The following is a 27,375-nucleotide window of genomic DNA, read 5'->3' as shown; positions in this document are numbered from 1 at the left end:
TATGGCCCGGGGCATTTTAGTGAGACCCGGTGAAGACACCTATCCTGTACTACCCTAATATTACTAACAGTTAGAAGGATGTGTTTAAATTCATTTATATACAAAAACCAAACTGATACAAACAACTTATAAATCGAAAATAAAAGAAGATTTTCTCTAGCTTATAATGATATAATTGAACTTATATCTATGACATAGATATTAATACAATAATGAATTATTAGATTCAAGCCATTTCAAATGACTGATACATTGATACAACTTCCAAACTACTGACTAGTTTAAAATTATAAAACTACACATTATGTACATTCAAATGGTATCTACATTATTCTCTAAATGATAACTATCAATTAGAAATAATACATTTAAACTACAAAAAAAAATCTACATAGGTGAAGTGTCAAGCCCAGATAGGTCCCAGTGGGGTATCCCCACAGTTGACCAATTTTGTTCAAATGAATGACCTTCAATTATATTCAAGGTCACATGGGTCAATTGTCTTAAAAAACCTTGAAACAACTTCTTCTGAATAATCAAAATGCCCAGGGTGATGATATTTGACCAGTAGCATGCTGAGATGAAGGGCTACAAAGTTTGTTCAAATGAATGACGTTCACCCATATTCAAGGTCACAGGGGTCAAATATGTTAAAAACTTTCAACAACTTCTTCTCAATAACCAAAATGCCCAGGGGGATGATATTTGGCCAGTAGCATGCTGAGATGAAGGGCTACAAAGTGTGTTCAAGTGAATGACCTTCTCCCATATTCAAGGTCGCAGGGGCCAAATATGTTAAAAACTTTAAACAACTTCTTCTGAATAACAAAAATGCCAAGGGTGATGATATTTGGCCAGTAGCATGCTGGGGTAAAGGGCTATCAAGTTTGTTCAAATGAATGACCTTCACCTATATTCAAGGTCCCACGGGTCAAATATGTGAAAAACATTAAACAACTTATTCTGAAAAACCAAAATGCACAGAGTGATGATATTTTGGCCAGTAGCATGTTGAGTTGAAGGGCTACAAAGTTTGTTTCAATGTATGGCTTGAATCATATTCAAGGTCACAAGGATCTAATATGTTCAAATTATTTAAAAAACTTGTTCTGAATAACCAAAAGGCTCAGGATGTTGATATTTAGTCAGTAGCATGCTGGGATCAAGGACTACTATGTTTGTTAAAATGAATGATGGCCTTATATTCAAGGTCACGGGGGTCAAATTTGTTTAAAATCTTTTAACGACCTCTTCTGAATAACCATTGGTCCCAGGATGTTGATACTTTGCAAGTTGCATCCTGAGATGAAAGGCTGTACAATTTGTTCAACATAATAACTCTGTTCGACTTTCAATCACAAGGGTGAAATGTTTTTAAAAAAATTAACAGGGTCTTTTGAATGAATTTTAATCATAAATACTGATATTTTGCCTGTAGCTTTATTTTAGATCACTTTTAAGGTTACAACTGTGAGATTTATACCAGGTTAGCGATGCAGGCCCATTGGGCCTCTTGTTAGGAGCCACAGGCTTAGAACCACACCTTATATTAGGAACCACAGGTATTTTAGGCTTAGAACCACGCCTTATATTAGGAACCACAGGTATTTTAGCCTTAGAACCACGCCTTATATTAGAAACCACGGGTATTTTAGGCTTAGAACCACAGCTTATATTAGAAACCACAGGTATTTTAGGCTTAGAACCACAGCTTATATTAGAAACCCTGGGTATTTTAGGCTTAGAACCACAGCTTATATTGGGAACAACAGGTTTATTAGGCAGCTGGCACATTAATTATTATGCACCTTCCATTATGAAAAGGTGGCCAACATTACGAACCACGGCCCATATTAGTATTCAGAGTGCACAAGGGGAAAATTTGGAATGACCTAACAAAATAGCAATGAAACACTATAGGCCTAGGCATATCTCAATCTTGCAACCCGAGACTTAGACTGCGGAATGAACTTCATCCAATATTATATAGAATATATATCAATGCAAATACATTTACACATTAAACATTCTAAATAGCTAAGTGATTACCTAATAATAGTTTATCCCATTTAAACCAAAATGTTCCATTCACTGCCTACGTTCTCCATTGGTTGTAATGCTATGGTTATTAATTTGGTTCTTGCTGAGAAAGAACACAAGGTATTACAGGAGCCGCCATATTGTTTACACATCGCTAGGGCACACTGCAATAGTATGCACGATTGATTGGTCGATACGAGCTTGATAGAACACTGCTCAATGGTCGACCAATTATTGAGCTTTATTTTTGAACAGTCGAAAATGACTTCGGTGGGTGTAATTCTTGTGGAAACCTCTCCGTATTTTTTGCACTTAAGTGCAAATATTTTTTTTTACACTTAAGTTTAAAAAATGTACATAATGGTCATTCAATAGTTTTGGACTTACATAGTTTATGTATTTTATCCTAAAACGGCCGCCCATAGACCACATGCAAAATTTGAAATGTATTGGTCGAGTGCAATCTGCTGCATCGCACCACAGGATTCTGAAAGTCTGTCAAATAATAACAATGAACACCTATAATAGAGCAAAATTATCATCACAAGATAAAACAGTGTACAAAAACCCTGGGTTGTTAATTGAATAAATGTTTTAACAAGTTCGTAACAAACCTGTCTTGAAGAACACACCACATCATGTTTCAATAGTACTGATAAAATATCTTGTGATGTACATGTTTGATAGAGAAATCATTGCACTCCATTTTTTGCCGGTCATAATCTCTAAACCATCAAATATTCTCTAATAACGATGGGAAGCCCCATGTGCGGTAAGGTAAAAGTCACCTTGACAATCCAAATCCGACTGATTGGGTTAGTCTAATATTACATCTGAGGGAGATAAAGTTTTGTGATAACTATAACTAATATGGTTCGACCCTACAAATAGACCCAACTTCATTCTAATCAGGCTGATCGGGTTAGTCCAATGTTCTACTAATGGAGATAGGGTTTTGCAGAATACAGGTAAACCGCGGCGGTGACCTTTCGCCTCATCCAGCCAGCTCGGCTGCTTGCTTTTTGACGGGTAGCAAAAGTTATCAAAGCATGGTTAGCTTTACAGTTCCTTAATTGTGTTAATATATTGGTCCTGTCGATCTATTCTGTGCTTACAACAGACTCTACTGAAATGGACAGAATATTTTAGAAAGAGTTTCTTAATTCTGATGAAAAGAGTAGTCATATTCAAGTGGTCAGTGGTAAAACTTCAGGTAGTTTTTTGATATAAAGCAAAACGTTAGTGACCCAAACATTTGATTATTTAAGAAAGTATCAAAGTGAATGCTTTCTCTGCCTATTCATTGGCTAACCACAAAATGGCGTCACTACGGTATGAATGAAAATGCTAGGGGAATGAAAAGTGAAAGAATGATATCCATATAAGGAGATGTCAGATCCCATATATGGGCTGAGAGACCTTATAAGGTCACAGATGGCGCCAGTGTCAAATGTGCGATTCCACGTTAAGCAAACTTCGTAGTATGGCGAACCCCTAGACACTATGTCAAAAACAAACAAACACAAAAACATCTTGTCAAAATTTTAGCCTGGGAAAGCAAGCTTGTAAATGAATAATGAATGCAAATGTACATAACAAATTGATAAATGCATCTTAACACATTGTATAAATAACTATATCATATAATCTGTACAATATAATCTCATACAAAACAGATGGAATATTTTAAAATTTGTCTTTCATATAAAATATATCGAGCGAATTTTAGATATAGGTCAATACATGTACAAAACAACAATATTTTTTCTGAAACCACACAGTGAAATTACTTATACTAGAAATAATTGCACCATTAAATTAGGAGGATTGCAGGATCTTAATTCATGAATAAGAGACCCAGGGGCCTTAATAGCTCACCTTGCATTTGATTTTCAATTTAAAACCTGCCGAGTATGTACCAGCTTATCAAAGGAGTACAAGAAATACAAGTTGGTAGAAGGACTTCACGTAAAACTGTTTGAGTTTGTAAGATACTAAGAACAGCAGGGCATTCTTCCTGCCTTGGTAATTTTGTAAATGGTCATGGCATGAGGATCTCCTCTTTTTCCATGTTATGGCACAAGGAGGTAGGAGTTGGTCTGCACCACAGGGCCAATCCTGGTAGCATGAATGTTTTCTACATAGGGTGAAGATAAAATCCTTCCATTTCTTTGGAAGGAGAAGGATTTTAAAATATTACCCCCGGTAAGTTCTATCTCCTCTATTTGCGGCACACCCTCCGTTTATAAAAAAGGCCCCTTTATCCAAATCCCTTTATTGGTTAAGAAGAATTTTGAAAATTTACCTTTCTTCAGCCTTTTTGGCTCTGCCACCTGGGGGGGGGGGGGCATACCCTCAGTTTATCCAAAATTGAATCTTTTTACTCTAAGGATGCTCCAGACCACATTTTGTTTAAATCTCTACATTTGTACAGAAGGAGATTTTGCCAATTTCCCCTACTTGGCCCGCCCTTCTGACCAAGGGGTGGGGAGGGGGTCACCCAACACAATTATACAAAATGAATGCCCCTGTGTTCAAAGATGCTCTAGAAATTTAATTAAAATCAATCTATTAGCTGAGAATAAGAAGATTGTTGAAGATTTAACCCCCCCCACACACACACACACACACACACACACACCTATTTGGCTCTGTAAATTATAATACCACGAAAAAAGTATGCCTACAGTATTCAATTTTAAAGGCGACTTGTTTACAGAATTCTACATTTGTACTATTTATGAATTTCTTCAAAAATAAAAAATAAAAATTCTTGTACTTCTTAAGATATGAAACATTACCATTTATCATGTGTTACATTTTGCTTTCAAGAGTGTTTTTACAGCCTCAATGCATAGCGTGTCAGGAACCATTTACAGTAAAACACTTCTTGTTAGATTGTGTCGACTTTAAGTCAACTCGAGAAAATTTCTATAAGAACCTTACATGTCTTCAATCTCTTTTTGAAAACATAACTGTCTCTTCAATTTTAGGCTATCTGAAAGCTGTTGGTCAATTTAATAAAATTGGATTCATCATAGCCACTTTCAATATTCAATAGACTTTTGTCTTTTAACCTTTAAGGGGTAATTTTGTTGTTTTTTTGGCATTTCCCCCCGCCCCCCCCCCCCCCCCCCGACCATTTGTTGCCCCTAATGACCTATCCTGTGTTGTTGGGCCGTTAAAGCATTTAATAATAATAATATTAACTGTATTTCCAAAGTGAGGTTATCATTTGATATATTTACTAACATAGCAATGAGTAAAATAATATTTCTGATTTATAGCAGCTGGATTTTTCTTCTCATCAAACAGCTTAAAGCTCTGTTAAATGTACAAAATGGCGGAATATGAAGACCCTACTTTATATAATGAAATTGAAAAGACACATGTAAGTACTTTATAACATGTGACCTATATTACAACTAATTTGTGTGTTGGTTTTTTTACATCTTTGACACTTTTAATTCCCTGAAATTTCATAATGAACAATTCCAACCTTTGAGTTGGAAGAGTTCAAATGTGTCTTCAGGGGTGAATGAGTTAAATATAATTATTTAGTTTTAGTCTGATGTATTCATTCATGTGAGTGTCTTTTTTTACAGTGTTGTTTGGCTTTAAACAATTTGTTATGAGCAATTGTCGATGGGCTGTAAAACAATACAGAACAAAAAGGCAAAATTGAACAAGCAACTCCTGTTTAAATGTCAGAAATCACTCGTCCGTGGCTGGAATGTAGTTACTGTACCACTGTCGTCCCTGACCTACAAACAGCTCTGGTTTGACCAGTTCGCCGTAGTAGTTGTAGATTGTTAGGGACTCACGTCGAGAAACAATGCTGATCTCAGCAAGGTGGTTGTCGCTGACCTGGTCACAGAACTCAAGGTTCAGGTAGTTAAGGTCTGTCGCATACACAGTCGACCGGTGCGGCAGGAAGATATCAGCATACTCCTGTTCAGAGAGATCAATTAACTTATTATTCTAAGCTTAGGGGTGAAAGAAAGGGAAATTACATTCCAAGTTTAGTAAGTACTAATCCATGCTTAGTAAGGGTTTTGCACAAATTTGAATATCCTGAGGGTGGAATTTCCCTCTTATATACCCACGAGCATGAAAGAGTATTTTTCTTTCATTCCAACCATCTGGACCGGTATTCATGAAACCGTTCTCATACTCATGCAGATTCTGTGCTCAAACCAATTTTCTTGTAACTCACATAAATTCTGTCAACAAAAAAGTTGATTGGAAATGTTGAAAAACATTATTCAACTTTAAGTCATTTCAATTGTTTTCAAAATCAAAATATTTTTGTATTAATTTTAGCCAGAATAAGGAATAAGGCTTGAGCACAAAGTTTATGTTTGAGCATGAGAACGGTTATATGAATACGGACCCAGAATTACCTCAGATACCCCAAGAGAGTGTCTGCAATTTCCACATCGGGGTATCGGAAAGTATCTGATTTCTATAGACATCACATGACTGTTGTGCTATTGTGACGTACAATGTAACGTACATGGGGGTGTAAGATAGAATTTTTTTGCTCCCCTTTCTTGCCCTGGATGGTTCTGTTGTACATACAGGAATAAGAAAAGTATGTTTATTAGCTCACCTGGCCCGAAGGGACCTCCGTCCGTCAACTTTTAATTTTGAACGACTTCTGAAGAAGAACTGGATGACCTAGGGCCATGAAATTTTGCCAGTAGGTACCTGGGATGGAGTGCTATAAAAGTTCCTCATTAAAATGACCTTGATCTACTTTCAAGGTCACGGGGTCAAATATTAAAAAAATGTAATATCCTAAGAACCATTTGGACTAGAGTCATGATACTTGGGTATGTTATGTAGACCAGCTGTGTGAATTGTTTTCTTTATTACAGTAATGAGGTCAAAGGTCAACTTTAAGTGCAAGTCGGGAGTCCAAGGTCAATGTGGGTTAAGAGCTTTAAAATTAAAATTTCAAACTTCAAACAACAATATCTTCAGAGCCGTTTAAGAAATGTTTAAATGTCTTGTGTTCTAGTTACCAAATTTGGTCTTAGGTTACCTATATGTCAGTTTCATGTAACAAAAGAAACAGGTGAGCAATACAGGCCCTCTGGGCCTCTTGTTATATGTATATAATAGGTCAGATGTCTGTGAATGCATGATTAATAATGTCACTGACCAATCAGAATGAAGTAATCTCATCAAATATGCATGGAATTTATTGTATTCATTTTCAACTTAACTGCAACTTCACAAAATCTTTTTAGATGATGTAAAGGCCAAGTATCACAAACAATGATTGACAAAGCAGAAAGGTAGTTTATTATCCTCAGAATTCATTGAACTCTTGAGGTTTTACCTCAGTGTTTCTTGACAAAGTATCGTGAAAATCAGACGATGATTCAGAATATGATTTGTCAGAAACATTGATTTCCCCTTTTGAGACCCACCCCTTCTGTCCCTAGTAGGGTCACTCACACCCTTCATTAGTCAAATTTACTTTGTCCTGAAATGCTCCATGCCAAGTTAGATCAATATTAATACAATTGCGACAACAAAATCATTTTCTATTGTTTACTTGGTGGGTTATCCACTTTCACAGCAGAATGTATAGCAATCAATCTAGAATTGAGTATTCTAAACAACAACAAAACAAGCCTATATATATAGCTAGCTAGTTTAATCATCCTTTTAACAGAGTCTTCATAACCGCAAATTTGTTAGTTCTCTTACACAAAATTTGGAGCACATGTATGTGTCGTATTGTATCATATTGGGTCATTCAGGCCAGGTCGGTTGACCTTTGACCTGCATCAAACTTATAGACCTTTGTCAATATAACTCACCTCATCACTGGAGGACCCCACATCAGCAGCAGCAGCTGCAGCCGACCTCTCGTGAAGTTTCAGTCGCAGCAATGCCTGACATCGTCGCCATTGTCTCAAATCTGTAGTACATAAACATTTGTTAAGTACAATACTTTCTTTGTTGATATATCCTGCCAGATATCAAAATCATTGAGAACATTAATCAAACAACGACTAACATTTAGAATATTACCTATACAGTAGATTTCACTTAATATCACTTCTCATTTGTCAGAGAAAAATATGATATTAACCAGAGCATGACATAAAGAGAAAACATGTTTTTCTGAACATTTCTGATGTTGAAAATAAATCATTGATTTTTACCTTCATTTACCAATGATTTTTTTGTGACCAAAATAAAGTGGTATTAAGCGAAATTGACATCAAAACAAGTGATAAGAAAAGATTTGAATTACATAGATTATATAGCAGGAAAACGGTGCGTCACGAAAACATGATAATAACAGAAAAGTGGCATTAAGCAATGTGATATTAAGTGAAAGGTACTGTATAAACAGTGTATCATCAAGTGAAGTTTCAAAAATTTTTGGACTTCGAGATACAGAAGAAGAAAGAGTAGACAAACGGACTCTGTGATTACTATAGTGCATCAACATCTGTGATGTAGGGCCCTAATACGCCACTCCAATTCCTAGACATACAATTCGTACAAACAAGACAATATGAAGATTACACAGGAGCAGGCACTAACTGTATAACTACTGGTCTTAAACCACCTTCCTATTATGTCTGCATTTGTGTATCAGTTGTATGTGCAGCAGCATCTTTTTTATATAGTGACATCTTACACACTGTAACACCCACCTCAGACCTCTATAATCAACTTGGGTGATGTGCGTTTTGTGAAGGTAGGAAGAGAACACTTTGCCCAAAAAATCTTGTGGTACATGTACGTACACCAGCTTTGGGGAATGAAGGCCAGATGTTGACGCAAATGGCTCCCTCAATCAGAGCTTGGCAAGGATATTTAATGGTGTCTTCAGTAATACCAAATATATTTCACGAGTGTGGCTAATATTTTGATATTTTTCACGAGCGCACAGCACCATTTTCTATTTATTGCATTTTTAAAGCATAAAACATGAACAATACGCCCAATGGGCCAGCATCACTCACCTGGTATAAATCTCACACTTGTAATCTTAAAAGTGGACTTAAATACAGCTACAGGCAGAATATCAGTGTTTAATTCATAAGAACCTATTAAAAGGTTTAAACATAGGACGCCTGTGACCTTGAATGTCGAACAAGGACATAAGGTTGAAAGTGGGTCAAGGGCATTCATTTGAACAAACTTGGTAGTCCTTCATCCCAGCATGCTACACAGGCCCAATATCAGTACCCTGGGCCTTTTGATTATTAAGAAGAGGTTGTTTGAAGATTTTAACATATTTGATCCCTGTGACCTTTAAAGTTGGTAAAGGTCATTCATTTGAACAAAATTGGTAGCCCTTTATCCCAGAATGCTACAGGCCCAATATTAGTACCCTGGGCCTTTGGGTTATTAAAAAGAGGTTGTTTGAAGATTTTAACATATTTGATCCCTGTGACCTTTAAAGTTGGTCAAGGTCATTCATTTGAACAAACTTGGTAGTCTTTCATCCCAGCATGCTACAGGTCCAATTTCAGTACCCAGGGCCTTTAGGTTATTGAGAAGAAGTCGTTTGAAGATTTTAATACATTTGACCCATGTGACCTTGAAAGTTGGTCAAGGTCATTCATTTGAACAAACTTGGTAGCCCTTCATCCCAGCATGCTACAGGCCCAATATCAGTACCCTTGGCCTTTTGGTTATTGAGAAGAAGTTGTTTAAAGTAAAATATTGACACCGGACGTACAGACGACGGACGGACGCCGCACCACAGCATAGGCTCACTTGGCCCTTCGGGCCAGGTGAGCTAAAACAAGAGGCCCAAGAGGGCCTGTATTGCTCACCTGAATATTTAAGCAGTCATGGAAAAATATTCTCATTAAATATTATATTGCACTAAAAATATTTCCCTCGCAAACTTTGTTGGCTCCATCTGTTGAAACTGCGAGCAAAATATTATTATAAGATTCTATGCTTTTTGATTCTTCTTCAGAAGTTGCTCGAAATATTTTTTCCTGCGACCTTGTAAGTAGGTCAATGTCATTTTCCTTCTCAAATTGGTTAGCTCTATTTCAAAAAGCTACCAGCCAAATCTAATGAATCCATTTCTTTAAGTTCTTAAGAACAAATCCTTTAAAATGTTGTTGTCATTTTCATTCGCAAACTTTGGTGAGCTCTATCCCAGGAAGTCACCAGCCAAATATTATAAATTTATGCCTTTTAATTCTTCATCAGAAGTAGTTTGAACCGTTTGACAAATTTGAATGCTGTGACCTTGAAAGTAGGTCAAGGTCCTTTTCATTCTCAAACTTTGTTGGGCTCTTTTCCAGGAAGTCACCAGCCAAATATTTAGGTTCTATAACTTTCAGTTACTCAGAAGAAGTCGTTTTAAGCATTAGACATATCTGACTCCTGTGATATTGAAAGTAGGTCAAGGTCATTTTCGTTTTCAAACTTTGTCAGACTCTTTCCCAGGAAATAAACCAGCCAACAATTAAGGTTCTATACCGTCGAGTTCTTCAGAAGAAATTGTTCTAAGCGTTAGACATATCTGACTCCTGTGACATTGAAAGTAGGTCAAGGTCATTTTCATTCTCAAACTTTATTGGACTTTTTCCCTGGAAGCTACAAGCCAAATATTAAGGTTCTATACCTTCCATTTCTTCAGAAGTCGTTTGAAGTGTTTGACATATCTGCCTCATGTGACCTTAAAATAGGTCAAGGTCATTTTCATTCTCAAACTTTGTTGGGCTCTTTCCCAGGAAGTCACCAGAAAATATTTAGGTTCTATAACTTTCAATTCTTCAGAAGTCGTTTTAAGAATTAGACATATCTGACTCCTGTGACCTTGAAAGAAGCTCAAACTTTGTCGGGCTCTATCCCTGGAAGCCATCAATCAAATTTAAAGATTCTATACCTTCCATTTCTTCAGAAGAAGTCGTTTGAAGTGTTTGACATATTTGACCTATATGACCTTTAAAGTAGGTCAAGGTCATTTTTATACGCAAACTTTGTTTGGCTTTTACCAAGGAAGCTGCCAGGTAATTCTCATATCTCTAGACTTTTCTGTATTTCAGAAGATAAGTTGTGAAAATTTGACATATTTCACCCCTGTGACCTTGAAAGTAGGTCAAAGCCATTTTTATTCGCAAACTTTGTTCGGCTTATTCCATGGAAGCTACCTACCGATTGTCATGTCTCTAAACCTTTCGGTATTTCAGAAGTTGTTTGAAAGTTTTTACATATTTGACCCCTGTGACCTTGAAAGTAGGTCAAATTCTGGGGTTTTTCGCAAACTTTGTTCGGGCAGGCGAGCTAAAAATGTAATGAGTTAAAAAATGGCGGGATCAGAAGCGTAACAATTAGCGCCACATTCTAATGACGTCACACTTGACAAGAAGGCTGCGCACCATTTTGAATGGGATACTGAACGTAATTCCGACGTTTTCTGCTATTTTTTCTGGTATGATTGCTTATTAAAATGTTATTAATTGTATATTTATGTAAATACTTAAGTGTGTGTACCAAACATTTACTATAACAACCACTTATTCTACCCTCGCTTCATTTAAATCTGAACAAAGAAATTGATGCCTTTGAATGCAGCGAATAGAAGATACTGTTATGATATGTCAATACCAAATATCACTTTTGATATTTGTCACAGTGTGAAAGATATCAGTTTTATCAAGATGATAGAATCCGATATCACACTGGCAAAAATGTAATAAAATAAAGTCCTGCACGCTGGGACATGTTTGATTTGTACACTGCTTGTGATTATTATAAAGATTTTAAGAAGTGTCTATTTATGTATATTAAGAGTGCCAACACATCAAAATTTCACTGGTATAATACCCGATATAAGAGGAAGGAAGGGCTCTGAGGTGATAGTCTTCAGACCGGCTAAATCTGCCCTCTGTAATCGCTGGCAATTCTTCAGCAGGGCTGATATACTCCTGTTGGACACTCCTGTAGAGACAACAGAGAGGAACTAAAACACAGCTGATACTTCATATACAAATCAAATGTTCTAATAAACATCTTGTAATTTAATAAAGTAAGGTAATACAGCCAACGTCAGGTGTATAGGTTTGTGGGTTAATCAGTGGGGCGCTTCGCTTTGAGTACATATACCAAAAGGTATGCAGGGAGATTACAGAACATAGGCACATATAAAGAAAATGTCTATAGTCAGAACATATTCAAGCGTCACCAAATGAACTTTAAAACCCACTTATTGGTGACGCTTCAGTATGTTGCGATAATATCCATTTTACTTTATTTGTAATTTAACCCTTTCACCCCTATGTAACTTTAGTCAACTCTACCATTCATTGATCTGGCTGAGTCAAATTTGGTCCACAGTGGTGAAAGGGTTAACAACTATTAATTTGCCATTTTCAAAAGCTTTACTTTGCTTTCAATAACAAAAGAGACAGGACCTTGGCAATAAATTACTATATAAGGATCTTTAAGCTACGAGATGGCATTCAAACAATGTGAAAATAAATTCTTAATGTCTGTTAAGACTAAAAGAATATAACATAATTACAAAGCATCTGATGTTTCAAATGTAGCAACATGAATGTTATTTTTTGTCATTTTTGCCCATAATCATTACAGCTGTAAATCGTATCGGAGAACCAGTATACCTAGATTCCAGCTGAAATCGACATGCTCCAGGGTACGGATGTTCTCCACCAGGTTCACAACAGCATCATCACTGATCCCATCAATGCTGGACATATTCAGGCTGGTCAGGTAGCTGAAGTTACTGGCGATCAGTGAAAGGGTGTTGTCGTTGGCTGCGAGCTGTCTAATGCTGAGTTTGCGTAAGGTGTCGGAACATTTCCCAAACAGCTGATCTAGGCCTACACTACTGGTGTCATCACACCACGACAGGTCTAACTCCTTCATCTACAGAAAACAACCAATCACAAATCAGGTTACATATCAACCATACACATTCAACAACAAATCAAAAGTAAGGTTGCATTAATGAAAATCATTTATTTACGGGAACAACCAATCACAAATCAGTTTACATTTATTTATATTGATTATAATATACACATACAACAACCAATCAAAATTAATGTTGCATTAATGAAAATCACTCATTTACAGGCAACAACCAATAACATTTGCTCAGGGGTTTTTTATATTATCTATTGCCTACAACCAATCAGTATAAACATTTACATAAATGTGAAACACAAATGGCTCCAATCAAAAAGATACAATGCATTTCCAAACCTCTATCAGAACTACTAAACAAAATACATTGTAATAACTAATAAGCAAATAGCTTGAATTTGAAACTCTGTCTATATACAGAATAGTCATATATAATCCTAATCTGCCAGAAAGAAACAGCTAATTTCAATCACAAATCAGGATAATATCACTATTACTGATAAGCCAATCGCAAAGGAAGCGTGTCACAGACTACATCATAGCTGTCAACCCTCCATCATTAGGAGGGAGACTCCCTCATTCTGACCAAAATATACCAATCTCCCTCGAAACTCCCTCATTCAAGTCGAAAACTCACACTAACTCAAAATTTACATCCTGTGATCAAATATTATCGTACATGTAGTTACTGCAGGGTGTGTGTAATGATCATAACAGGTGTACATGTTTCTGAATCAAGTTGATAAATTGAGCAAAGCAGTTTCAGTCTTGTTTCATGCACTTTTCTCCCTCATTGGAAATGTGGAATCAGAGAGATCTCGAGGTCCCTCATTGGAGGTTTCAGAGGTTCACACCTATGCCCATTTAAATAGTTTACTTAAGGGTTGAAACTCACTAAAATCACCATCGTTGTTTGTACTAGGATCAGCTGATATTTTACATGGAAATTCTGATGTCAAAAGTTGCAGGGAAGTGAAAAGAGAAGAAAATATTTTAACATTTTTTTTTGCGACAAACAAGGTATTGCTGAGTAGTACCCATTCTCTTGATCAGTGCTGAATGGGAGTGATAATTATAACCCCTAATTTTGGTAATGTGTTATTTATGTAGTGAATAATCTAATACTCTATTTATAGTAACACTGGGTACAATTATGTACTTACCTTGTCACGTACAAAAACTATAATTATGTACTTACCTTGTCAGGTACAAATAGCTGTATAAGTATGTACTTACCTTGTCAGGTACAAATACCTGTATAATTATGTACTTACCTTGTCACGTACAAATAGCTGTATAATTGTACTTACCTTGTCCATCTTGTTTCTAGCCATTATAACCAGAGTGTGGTCCGTGATGCGACACTCGGCCAGGTTCAGACACTCAAGACAGCCATTGGTGATAAAAGGAATCATGGCAAAGTCTTGTATGAACGTCACACCTTAACAAAACAAAATATAAACAAGAACTGTCATCTGGAGGATAACTTATACCCCCCACAGATAGTTTATACATCAATTAGTGACCTTGACCTTGGAGCTTCCGGAAAAGTTATTTTGCAAAAAGGACTGGAACTCACTTAAAAAGTGTTAACTCACTTAAAAAGGGTTGAAATGCCAGTGCACAACTACATAATTTACTGATCATTCAAGTAAAGTTTCAATACAATCTGCCTGTTAGTTAAGATGGAGTTTTCCGGACGAACAGACAGACAGGGTGATTCCAGAAGTAAGGTGAACGTGGCGGGGGTTATAAATTACAGCATGTGATATTTTTATTCAATTTTTAGCTCACCTGGCCTTTAGCTCACTTGGCCCTATTCCATGCCGCAGCGTCCGGCAATTTTTTCCTTTAAAACGCTACTGGTCCTGAACAGATCAGAGGATTTTGACCAAATTTGGTCTGGAGCATCATTGGCCAAAGGGTTCTCAGTTTGGTATAAACGGAGTGTATGGTCCAACTGGGGGCAGAGGGGAGGGGCAAAATAGGGGGAAAATAGGTAAATCTTTAAAAATCTCAACCAATAGAAGGATTTTGACCAAATTTGTCCTAGATCATCTTTGGACAAAGGAGACTCAATTTTGTATAAACGGAGGGTTAGCCTCTCTGGGGGTGGAGGGGCGGGCCCAATAGGGGAATTAAAGTAAAAAAAAATCTCCTACTACACAAGTGAAGGGATTTAAACCAAATGCAGTCTGAAGCATGATTAGGGACAAAAGAGTCAGTTTTGTATCAACTGAGGTTGTGTGGGACCCCTTCTTTGGGGCAGATGGGTGGGGCCCATTAGAGGAAATAAAGGAAAACATCACAGATCCTTCTCCTTTTGTACCGATGAAGGGATTTTGACCAAATTTGGTCTGGAGCATCATTGGCCAAAGGGTTCTTAGTTTTGTATAAACAGAGGGTATGGCCCCCCCTAGGGGCAGGGGGAGGGGCCAAATAGGGACAAAAGAATTAGTTTTGTATCAACTGAGGTTGTGTGGGACCCCTTCTTTGGGGCAGATGGGTGGGGCCCATTAGAGGAAATAGAGGAAAACATCAAAGATCCTTCTCCTTCTGTACCGTTGAAGGGATTTTAACCAAACCTTTTCAAGAGAATCTTTGGGCAAAGGGAATTTAATGTTTATAAATGGAAAATGTGTTAAGTTGTCATCTAACTGTTAATAAACGCAAACGGAACCCGATTACTTCTTAACACAAATCGCAATATAAATAAAGCGAGTTTGTACCTACCTTGTAATGTGATCGTCTGGATCTGTTTACAGTTGGTTGCCAGGGTAACCAGGGACTGGGATGTCAAACTCTCACAGTCACTTAGCGAGATGTAGGTAATATTTGGCCACAGGGGAGCTAACTCTTCCAGCATTGAACTTTTTAAATTATCCTTCCAAGAGATTTTGATTTTTTGAAGGTTTTTATTTTCTGTTGAGAACATTTTCAAACATTTAAGTCCATTGTATTTGTAAGTGTTTTCAAATTCAATTTTTTTGAAATAAATGGATAACAGATCTGGTTTATAGAACTGAAAATTCACATGCGGTTCAGTTCTATTTTCAATCTCACCATTTTCACTATTTTTATGGCTGTTTGTGGATTTTGGCTCATGATCTGGAGGATTTGCTGGTGAGTGGCAATATTCTCCAGATTCATCTAAATATCCACTTGTATTTTGAGATTGACTAACTTCACTGTTTTCATCTGCCTCACTAAAATGCTCTAGTTCACCTTGATCATCCAAACTCTTGCATCCTCTATTGGGTTTATCTGATAAACAAGCTTTCGGAACATCCTGATCATTCAAATCACTAGAACTATTTGTCATCACTGTGGCTTTTTCTGTAGAGGCTGAATCACTGACATTGAGAACATCACCAGTCTCACTCTGTTCTTGTAAATCAAAGAAAGCTCCTGGCTCAAACGGGTTTCTGCCACACACTTCCTCTGTTTGACAATGACGCTGTAACACGGAAGGATTGGATTTTATATCACATTCCCCAGATCCTGACAACGAAGATTTATCACGGTTTGAGTATTGCACATCAGCACAAGCACCAGAGTCTGAAGTTGTAAGCTCTGAACATGTGTCTTGTTTGACACATGACATAACTAGTGGTACACCAGTCTCATCTGAAATCATGACGTCATCGCATTTGGTTTTGTTGGGTTCCACCTGTTGGGGGACAGCTTCATCAAATGTCATACCATCTCCATGTGATGACGTCCTAAACACAACTCCTTCATTCCGTGTACATGTAGCACCTTCAAACACCGACAAATTGTCATCTGAGTAAGGAAGCACACTTTCTTCTCCTGAAGCTGGAATGGTTTCAGAAATTGGCACTGATTTCACATTTTCATTAACCGAGTATGTTATCCCAGTGTCATCATCAATCAAGTTCATCTCAACTCTTTCCTCTGTACCATTTTCCAAGTCTGAAGGAGACCCTGGTATCGTACTCGGGGGTACAGCTTTACATTTTGATTCTAGGATGACACTTTGTGTCAACTCTTGAGGATTTCCAGAGTCAGCAAAACAAGATAAATCACTGCTCAGAATGTTTTGTGAAAACCCATTGATATGAGAGATTTGCGAAATTTCACTTGTTTCAGAATTTAGGGAAATTCCACTGAATTGAGTATTTTTTGAACTTTCACTGGTTTGAGAGTTTTGTGAATGTTTATTAGGTTTAGAAGTGTAATATGAAAATCTGCTTACTGCAGACATCTTAGCATTGTTTCTTTTGCCATTTAATGATTCAGTACATTTGGCAATGTTTGATTTCAACTTTGAGCATACTTCACAACAACTAGTTTTATTGTCAGTTGATAGTTTGGTATCAGGAGTATTGTGACTACAATTGTCCACGGTCCAACTATAGGAATCATCACTCACATGCACTGTTACATCAGATGTCAAGTCATCCACATCAGATTCACCAATCAAATGAATCATTTCATCAGACGTCTGACCCTCAGCATCAGTTCCACCAATCAAATGAATCGTTTCATCAGACGTCTGACCCTCAGCATCAGTTCCACCTATCAAATGTACTTTTTCATCAGAAGTCTGACCTTTGGCACTAGATCCACCAATCAAACCTACTGTCACATCAGATGCTAGAGCCTTCACACAATTTCCACCAATTAAGTGTCCCATTACACTGTCTACATGTCCATTTGTTTCAATCTCTGACAATATTTCGTCACTTTGCACACTTCCCCCGGTATCACTGTCCTCGCCCTCCTCCATTGTAGAGTCCACAGAACCGTCAGACTCACTGGCCTCCTCAAGGATGTTCAGAAAACTCTTCTCTGGTAACCTGTTGTCACCAGATTCAGCTTTCACTCCATTTATGTTCACCGAGGGAAACCACTCACTAACATTAACACCAGCTCCAATGTCAGAACTCTGAAGATGATGACCAGCTTCTGGATCATCCTCATATTTAAATGCTTTGTCATTGTTTTGTAAATCACGAGGCTGTGATGGTGTTTTCATCTTGCCACTGATCTCTGAGCATGTGTTCTTTGATAAGAGAAAGACTTCCGCCTCTGGATCAGTGTTGGTAGACGAAAGTGAGGCTGTGACCCCTGGATGACCTTTACTAGATGACGGTGAGGCTCTGACCTCCAGCTGAGGGTCACTGGATGTTAATGAGACTCTATCAGTGGTTTCATTGAAAGGGATATCAACATAGTTACCCTTCCGTGATCTCTCTCTCCTCAACATGCCCAACTTGAGCTGGTTCAGCGTGTTCTTTAACTCCAGCAAAGATTGCTTAAGTGGACCATCCAGGTCACTGTCTGGGTCAGAGAGGGTGAGATGGACAATAGCGGGACGACCATATCCCGACAGATAAAGCAAGGCCAAGGTGTCTGCCTGTGGAAAAATACAAAAACATGTTACCAAACAATACTAATGAATCACTTACAATGAAAACTCAAAATTCAAATTCAAATTTATTTTATTCCTTTAAATGTTTTATATATTTCCAAGACATTCTTCTGTCCTTTTTCAGAAATCCATAACCTTAAGAACACTAATGTCAATCTTTAAGGTACATGTACTTTTAAAATGACTAATGACTAGAAAATGTGATGCTCCCGACCACAGGTATTCAACAAGAAACCCTTTTATATCCTCTACTCATTGGAAAATACATATCACACATATAGAGGATCTGTCATAAGTTTCCCTTCATATTAGATTTATGATACAAGTTTTGGATTTTCATGTTTGTGAGCGAGCAAATATGAAAAGTCTAAAACAAGTATCATAAATCTAATATGAAGGGAAACGAATGACAGATTCTTTTTATCATTTAATACAAAGTAAACTGTATAGTTGTGATCTGAAATGAATATTTTGCGTTTGGCCGCCTCTGAAAGGATGAAAATTGTGTCCGCTTCACAATGACATGACGTCACATTGATAGTTTCTATTCCATTGTGATGTCATTTCCAGAGTGATATTACATATTGTATGTGATGGCTTCATGACACTGCATAACACAGTATTCATAAGATAAAATATAAGTAAGCTGAAGTATATCAGAGTATGATTTTTCCAGTTGTGTTCAGTAGAATTTAAATTTCTGTGCAGTGAACCAGTCGGCTCTGGTGTATTTACCGCTGTCCACGAGATATTGACGTGTTTGAGGGTTGGTCCGGTCAGTGTGGCCAGATGTCTGACCGCTGTACTGGTCAGTGTCGTACAGGAGATGTCCACACTAATCAGGGCACAATCATAGCGGTCCTGACTCATCTGTAACTCAAATCATACATTATATATATTTCTACACGTTTTGTTTGGTCCCTTTGTGGGCGCCAATGTAATAGTATTATAGAGGTAATTATTTTTCAATGCTTCTGCTTTGAGTCGAACCCGGGACATTTGGTTTTCTAGTCTTACGCTCTACCAAATGAGCTAAAGAGAAATGCTCCCTAGCAGAGTCGGTAGGAAGTGGCATGTTTTTTACCAGGGTGACATATAGACTGTTAGTACATCAAGGTAAATGAAAGTTTTTAATCGGAAAATATCTAGTTATTTTTATCATTCTGTAAATGAAGAACAAACATAACCTTAACCCTAGCCTTTCACCACTGTAGACCATAATGGACTCATCCAGATCAATACATGGTAGAGTCTACTAAAGTTGCATAAGGGGTGAAAGGGTTAACATCAATTCAAATGCCAGAATTATACACAGGTTCAATACAATAAATATAGTTATGGTCCTATAACACACATTGCTATTGATGACAAACTTACATAAAGCCCATAGGGCAAAAGGGTTAAAGGAATAATGAAACTTTAATCTCTATGAGTAAGTACCTGTCCAAAAGTCTCCCTTTGAAGTTGTAGATTCTCATTGAGGAGGAAAACAGTATCTGTCAGTTTGGAGCAACTTGCCAGGTTAAGGTGTTGTAGGGTCTTCATGTACAACAGAATACTCTGTATACACAGATATAAAATGTAAATGAGAATTACAATGTAATGACTGTAGCTCAAATCATCATTTATAATAGATAAGCATCTTATTTTAAACACATTTAAGAGTGATAATTTGGAGGACATAGTTAAATGCTGAACCTTTCAAAGTGTACAAAAGAATCACACATACTGGTAAAGCTCATGTTATCAAATCTAAGATATCAGATAATAATAATTAAAGGTTAAGGGAGATAACTCTACCACAAATCCACAAGTATAAGGTGTAAGGTACTGTAGCATATACAGGGGTGGAATTAGCCGCTGGTCCACTAACAAGTCGGTTTTCAACAAGCTATCCCGCCGGGGCCATTAGATATTTTGTAAATTTATCTAAAATTTCAGCAGTTTTTACAAGCTTTATTTTAAGCCCAGAATGTACCAGAGCTTCTAAATTTCAAAATTGCTAGTAGAGGGGTCACAATCAGAAGAGTACCAAATACGTTTGGCACTGGCCCGGGCCTGCAGCCCTCGTTATCTGGACCAGTGCACTTCAAAAAGGACCAGTGAAGTTTTACTTAAACATGTCCTTTAATTTGGACCAGTTACCAATTTTTTTTAATTACACAGTGTAAGTACCTTTACCATTTAATTTATCATCTTGTGATTTCTTATAAAGTTGGCTTTGATATATAATTAATGAATCATGATATATAATTAATGTAAATGCAAGTGCGTACTTTCGGTTTCGATTTCTAGAATTCCCAGACTGGTATGTTTTCGTATTTCTCAGAATTTAGAATAAGTAATGGATTGTACATCTGTCTGATATCTATATATATAGTCACATTTCGAGAATGTAAACATTTTATATACTTTGATTTGTCCATCATAAAATTAGTAAGGCAAATAGTTAATTGTATGTTATATTTGTTTATAGCTTTTCCCCAGTTCAACACGTCACTTCGATGTCGCTGTCACTGTCAAACAAGTTGAGTAACAATACGAGGAAAAGTCAAGGTGTGTTCTGGTTATCTGTCTGCTCAGCTGTATGCAAGTCCCTGGTTCAGTCTGGGGCAGAATACTACCACTGCTGATAAATGCTCCTATTACACATGAACAGTTGATACTTGCCTGTACTACAGTGTTGTTCACCGTCAGACAGTTCTCTAGACTCAGGGATGTGATCCCTGGTCGCAGGAACGACGTTATATGGAACACCTCGGGCTGGGAAAACTGGTCACATTCGGACAGGTCAAGTTTAGTGACCAGGGGACACCTGAAATTGTAACATGAATAGTGAGGTATTGTGTCCTTACCAATGTGTGCTTTGCCTTCAGTATATCTTTACTAGTCTGATTTTGTTTTCATTAGTCCTTGGTCTGTCATATCTGATTATGATTTTTGTCGTCACAATTTTATCAAATTATTAAGTCCTTCAGGACATCTTCATTTCTAAGTTTCATGTTGTTAAAAACCTGTTTATTTGATACATTCTATCATACAATTTTTGGACATGGGTATAGAGCCCCATTTTAACCCTTTCACCACTAAAATGGACTTATCCATATGCCCATTACTTATGGTAGAGTTGATTAAAGTTACATAGGGGTGAAAGGGTTAAACGTCCTATTAACAGCTAAGGTCATTTAAGGATGTTAAAGTGTATGTACAGAATGTATATATATGTTAGTAATCAGGGGTGACAATTTCTATTTACGCATCATATCTGTGAATGCATTAAAACTTACATAAACTTATATAAATTATGAAACAAGTTTTTACAACTTATAAATCAATCACTCTTTGTTAGCCCGGATGTAAGCACACAGGGAATCTGAATGTGGGAGGAAACCGGATGTGGTTGGGCAGGTGTTCACCCCCTACCTTATCACATCTGATCAGGGAATCCAACCCTGGCCGCCTTGGTGAAAGCAAGGCAAGTGCACTATCCACTGCGCCACTCAACCACCCGATGCATAACTTGTTCATAAATTTATATGGAAATTGAGAATTCAAATCATACTTACGTTTCAAGAACATTCTTCAAGCCTGTAAATGATACATATTTACATTTCTTGAGTTTCAACTCCCGTAAATGTGTCGATGCCAACGCAGATAAGATACTATTTGTCACTTTGGCGGGATGTCTGTCGACAAGACGTCGGAGCAGACCACATGACACAGCTGTGTAGCGTCCTGTTTGGAGCTGCTTGAGCATCATCTGTGCTGCTTCTCTGTCGCCATCACCCGAAAGGTCAAGTAATGTCTGTATGCAGATCAACTTGGCCGTGAACTTCAATGGAACAACGTTGGCCATTTTGGTTGTTTGTGGTCAATGTACAGGTTGGTTGATCATGTCTGATAAATAATTTTCAAATGGCTGAAGGGACGTATACTCGGGTACAAACTCATCGTGTTGTTTTCCTCAGGTTTCTGGGATATATATGGTCCTGCTTTAACATAGAAGAAATATAAATTGATGATTTTCGTTTTTCATGGTGTTTACACCCATTTCCAGCAGAATTACTAAAATAATAATGAAACATGTACCGGTTATTAAACTTATTTTGTTGATGCACAAATCCAGAACACTGATTTAACTGAACCATGTAGCCATTTCATCAGTGGCCCTAGCAGGTCAGAAGAGAGGTAAAGGTGTCTATACAACTCTGTTTAACATCAGATATACACATATTTGGCTTCATAAACCAGTATTCTGTGTCAAAAAGTAATTAAGTCTATTTGGTTTGTGTTATATTCCGTCTTTTCGTATTGCAGAGTTATTGCAGAGCAGGTATTGATTGTTACGTCATAAGTTTGTGTGAGAAAATTACGTCGTTTTCTCAAAAATGTATGACATTACTTTCACAAACAAATGACGTAACAATCAATACCTGCTTACAAGAGCAGATAACTCTGCAATACGAAAAGATGGAATATAAGTCCTTTTAACAGCTATTGTCATTTAAGGACGTGCCAGGTTTTGGTGGTGGACGAAAGCCGTAGTTCCCCGACACTGCCCCACGTATGTCTCGAACCCTGGACCCAGTGGTGGAGGGCTAAAAAAGTGGTAGCAGAATGTCAGACGCCTTAACCACTTGGCACCCACGGCCCACAATTAAGTCTTAGCTCAGCATAGCCATTTTCTTTTCAATTCATTAAAGATTAATCAGTATTAAACAAGTCAAAGGAATGAAAACAGCATGATGTCTGATGTTTTCCAAAACATGGATGGAGGGGGATGGTGCCTAATTAACAAAAAAACTCTATTTGAGGGGGGGGAGGGATGGTGCCCAAAAACCATATGTATATAAATATAAATTGGAGAAATTGGGCATCAGGATAATTAAGGGAGATATGATGGAACTGTTCAAAATAGTAAGTCAAATATATAATAAAGAATGTTTTAATGCTGTCATATATATACTATGGAAAGATGTCACTGATTGTCACAGTGGCAGAAGGGCACATCAAAAAAGTATTCCCCAAGCGATGAATAAATATGCTCAGAAAAAAACTGTTTTTCAATCAGAACAGTGACATTACTTGGAAAGAAATGCCAGAACATGTCAAATCAGCATTACATGCTATTTTTTTGAAAAAAGGTATAGACAATCACTGGAAAAATCAAGAACTTATCTCCAATTTACATTTACAGCGATACTGCAAAGGGCCGCGGACAGCATCAACTTGAGAGATTTACACAACTTGTCTTCAGCGGGTGCTTCATAAGATAGTATTCTATGTAAAGGAGTTATTATGTCTTTTCTGTGTGTAGCCATTTAATTTTCCTTTCCCTACCCTACGTCACATACGAAGTTGCAATTAATCTGATAAGTATTTTGATGATCAATATGGATAAAAGAACACGCAAGCAAAGCAGATGGTTTGTCCGGTATAGCCAGGTATTCTGATTAAACAGGCTTACCCCAATTATGCAGAAACCGACCGGTAATTAGATGTTTTATATCGATACCAACCTCACAGTTATAGTTGCTTTCTTGAGAATATATATCGTATCAACTCCGACAGTAAACGCAGATCTCCAGCGAGACATGTGGTCGGGCACACGATCTCAGAAGGAATGCGTTACGTACCGTGCGCATGTACCACTAGTACTGTGTTTGTGAGTAACATCTACAAATATACTAACCCTATCATTGGGACACAATGCGATATGCTAATTGCCATTTATAATTAGCTTCTTTATTCGGTGAATAAGTACATTGGATTTGCTTGAATGATCAAATATAATTTCTCCTCTTTCTCATTCCAACTTTCTAAGGCCGAGACACTTTTACAGTTTTTTTCGTCTACAACAAACGCTTACCATGTGCTTAGTCTCGCAAATCATAATTTTCTACTTAAAATAATCTCCATTACAACGCATAAAGTCTTACATGTTTCTGTGATTTACCTGTAGTTATCGATGTGACAGGTGAAAACATTCCTTGAGTTATCCGCCATGATGTTTATACAGTTATGTGTATATTACGGAACGCATTCCGTTATGAACTTCCGAAACGACACTCTTTCATCAGAGATTGCCAACACAGGGACCTGATTTTTTTACCAGCTATATTTGGACCTAAACTATTGTGTTCGCGGTAATTTTACATGTTTTGGGGGTATAAATGTAGATCGACTTTCGGTAAAAATTACATCACCAATGATCATACTAGACTATAGTACGACCACGGAGTTAGANGGGGGGGGGGGGGGGGGGGGGGGTGGAAATCAAAATGTTAGAGAAGGATACTATATTTTCCTTTCATACTGTTTTGGGCGAATATGTTATATGTTAGCCTTCCAAATCGTCCTGTGTGGGTGTGTTCATGTTAACCATAAAAGCGCGTGCACGCCGTGTGTACACCCCTTCCAAAAGCTAGGCTAAGTAAGGCGTTGTTCAAACTGTTAAGGAAAACAATTTGATGGATATTCTTTGCGTGTTTTTGTTTTAATATGACACAAAGACGAACCAGACAACGGTGAAATGACGGTGAAATGAATAGGGCCATCGGAATGCTTCAAGCTAGCATGTCTTAACGTCAAGGTTGCAGCAGACCTTGGGGTGTCTCAAAGTGTGGTGGCAAGAATGTGGAAGCGTTTCCAAACTAACGGAAACCTTCCATGCTGGAGGTCGTTCTGGGCTAAAACGCAGCGCCAAGACCGATTTAAAAAAAATACGATGTAGCAAATTACAGAGGTAAAATATAGGAAGAAATTATGTCAGAAAGGCAGTTGATATCAGCTAACACTCAGTCGTGGTCCACAGGTCTAGAAAACACGTTTGTTTCCGGTAATGGTTTAAACGCTAGTACGATTGATCATATATTGCTAAACGGCTCGAAAATCGATTTAGTCGATTTTTGCCGCAATTGCGATGATCATTTTCTCAATGTGTCGGATCATGTTCCTGTACAAATCGGTTTGTGTAAATTTCCAGAACTGTATAGCCAAAGCACCCCGTTACGTACTGTCAATTGGAAAGCGGCAACAGCGGCACATATTCAAAAATATCAGGCAGCTGTTGCATGAAGCCACCCTACGTTCATATGACATCGGTAACGGTATAGTGAGTGAGGCTGATAGTTGTATCAAAAACATCGTTAAATGTATGAAAACTGCGGCTGATTCTATACTTCCCCATAAAGGATACAAACACTACCTTAAACCATAATGGAACAGTGGGAATGTGAAAGCGTTGCATAAGGACATGAGGCATACGAGGTCAATTTGGGTATCTGAAGGTCGTCCTAGAGGACAGTCTTTCGAGTCCTATACAAAATATAAACACATCAAGAGGTTGTTTACAGAGCTAGGTCCGAATATGAGCAAGAGCAACTTCGAAAACTTGGTATATATGCCGAAATAGACACGGGCACATTTTATAAAGCTGTGAGGGCTAGGCGTGGGAATAGGGCGGGTAACGGTTCATCGGAACTCCGCGTTCATGGTGCTATAGTTCGCGATCCGGACCTGGTGCGAGACGCATGGAGGTATCATTATAGCCGGCTGGTAAGCCCACTAAGAACACTTCGATAATACCTTCAAAAGCTATATAACCGATCGTGTATGCGAACTAGAAACAGAAAGTTTTAATAACAATTTTTAAGAAAGGCGAAAGGAGCTCTGTAAGTAATTACAGACCCATATCTATTCTTCCAATTTTATCCAAACTCTTAGAAAAACATGTGCAGACTACCTTTTATAAGTTTTTAAACCAACATAATCTAATCATTGAGAATCAATCAGGATTTCGAAATATGCATTCATGTCAAACTGCTCTTACTGCACTTACAAATAGATGGTATGATGAATTGGACAAGGGAAACCTCATCGGGGTAATGTATATTGATTTTCGTAAGGCTTTTGACCTTGTTGACCATAAGATACTACTCCAGAAAATGCAAGTATATGGATGCTCTGAAAATTCCATTATGTTTTTTTTACCTCATACCTTTCAAACAGATTTCAGAAAGTATCTTTCAAAAGTTCTTTAAGTGATGCCTGTGAAATTACAACTGGTGTACCTCAAGGTTCCATAATTGGGCCTTTGATGTTTTTATTATATGTCAATGATCTGCCACTCTGCTGAAAACATTGTGAACTTTTTATGTATGCAGATGATACTTCAATGCAAAAAGCAGACACACATTTGGATGTTATCGAATCATGTCTACAAACGGATTTTAATCATGTAAAGAAATGGTGTGATGTCAACAAAATGGTCATAAATACTGATAAAACCAAAGTAATGTTAATTGGAAGTAAATATTATAGCTGAAAATTCAAACTTGGAAGTTGTACAAAATGAAAAACTGTTAGGCGTTCGTATTGATGACACCCTAACTTGGGAAAAACATGTACAAGACGTCCTAAAGAAACTTAATTATAAAATTTATCAGCTATGTAGAATAAAGAAATTCTTACCAGTATCGGCAAGAATCACTTTCCACAACTGTTTTATACTACCATATATTGACTTTTGCTCGAACGTTTGGGGACATTGCTCTCAAAAACTGGTACACAAACTTGAAAGAATTCAGAAACGAGCACTGCGGATTATACTAGATGCCGACTATACTGTTCCCGGTGCACAGCTGTTTGTAAAACTAAAATAGCTACCTTTTACGTACAGAGTTGAACATAATGAATGTGTTCTGATGTTTAAAGTAATAAACAAGCTATGTCCAAATTACCTAGACTGCAATACTCTTGTGAGCAATGTCCATACTATTCAAACCAGGTCAGCTGCGGCAGGTAGATATGTTGTACCCAAACACAAAACGGAAAAATTCAAAAGCTCTTTTAAATATAATGGACCGACACTTTGGAACAATTTGCCAACCACTGTCTCTAAATGCCAATCACTAAACAGTTTTAAGTTCGAGTGCAAAAAACATCTCAATGTAATCTATAAAGACAAGTGTAAAGAAAATTAAAAATCTGCACCCCTTTTCCCTCCTGAAATATCTATCTGCTGTTGTACCTGGAATATGACACACGTG

At 37.4% G+C, this 27,375-nt stretch overlaps 1 protein-coding gene across 4 annotated transcripts; it reads right to left on the bottom strand.

Moving 5' to 3' along the window:
- Positions 1–5,181: 5,181 nt before the first annotated feature.
- LOC110443129 lies at positions 5,182–24,361 on the bottom strand. Of its 4 annotated transcripts, none has more exons than XM_021487132.1 (11): positions 24,282–24,361; positions 21,892–22,317; positions 20,996–21,140; positions 19,766–19,885; positions 19,061–19,195; positions 15,664–18,310; positions 14,241–14,371; positions 12,666–12,930; positions 11,869–11,982; positions 7,875–7,975; positions 5,182–5,991 (listed from the first exon to the last, which is right to left on the bottom strand). In XM_021487132.1, exons 2-11 carry the CDS (start codon positions 22,179–22,181, stop codon positions 5,755–5,757), a joined length of 4,185 nt encoding a protein of 1,394 aa, XP_021342807.1. In that variant the 5' UTR covers positions 22,182–22,317; positions 24,282–24,361; the 3' UTR covers positions 5,182–5,754. The 4 variants fall into 4 exon arrangements, with proteins under 4 accessions (XP_021342807.1, XP_021342808.1, XP_021342810.1 ...); XM_021487133.1 differs by having other exon boundaries at positions 21,892–22,314; positions 24,282–24,349; XM_021487135.1 differs by having other exon boundaries at positions 24,265–24,329.
- Between the last annotated feature and the right edge of the window lie 3,014 nt (positions 24,362–27,375).

This window comes from Mizuhopecten yessoensis, unplaced genomic scaffold (genome assembly GCF_002113885.1).
Source record: "Mizuhopecten yessoensis strain PY_sf001 unplaced genomic scaffold, ASM211388v2 scaffold716327, whole genome shotgun sequence".
Lineage (NCBI taxonomy): Eukaryota > Metazoa > Mollusca > Bivalvia > Pectinida > Pectinidae > Mizuhopecten > Mizuhopecten yessoensis.
This window is presented reverse-complemented; position numbering and strand designations above follow the sequence as displayed.

Coding starts and splice junctions, on each gene's coding strand:
- LOC110443129 (XM_021487132.1), bottom strand. CDS start 22,181: ATGGCCAACGTTGTTCCATTGAAGTTCACGGCCAAGTTGATCTGCATA. Junction 19,196..19,765: donor AAAGGGAGACTTTTGGACAG/GTACTTACTCAT, acceptor TTTGAGTTACAG/ATGAGTCAGGACCGCTATGA. Junction 14,372..15,663: donor CCAGACGATCACATTACAAG/GTAGGTACAAAC, acceptor TGTTTTGTTAAG/GTGTGACGTTCATACAAGAC.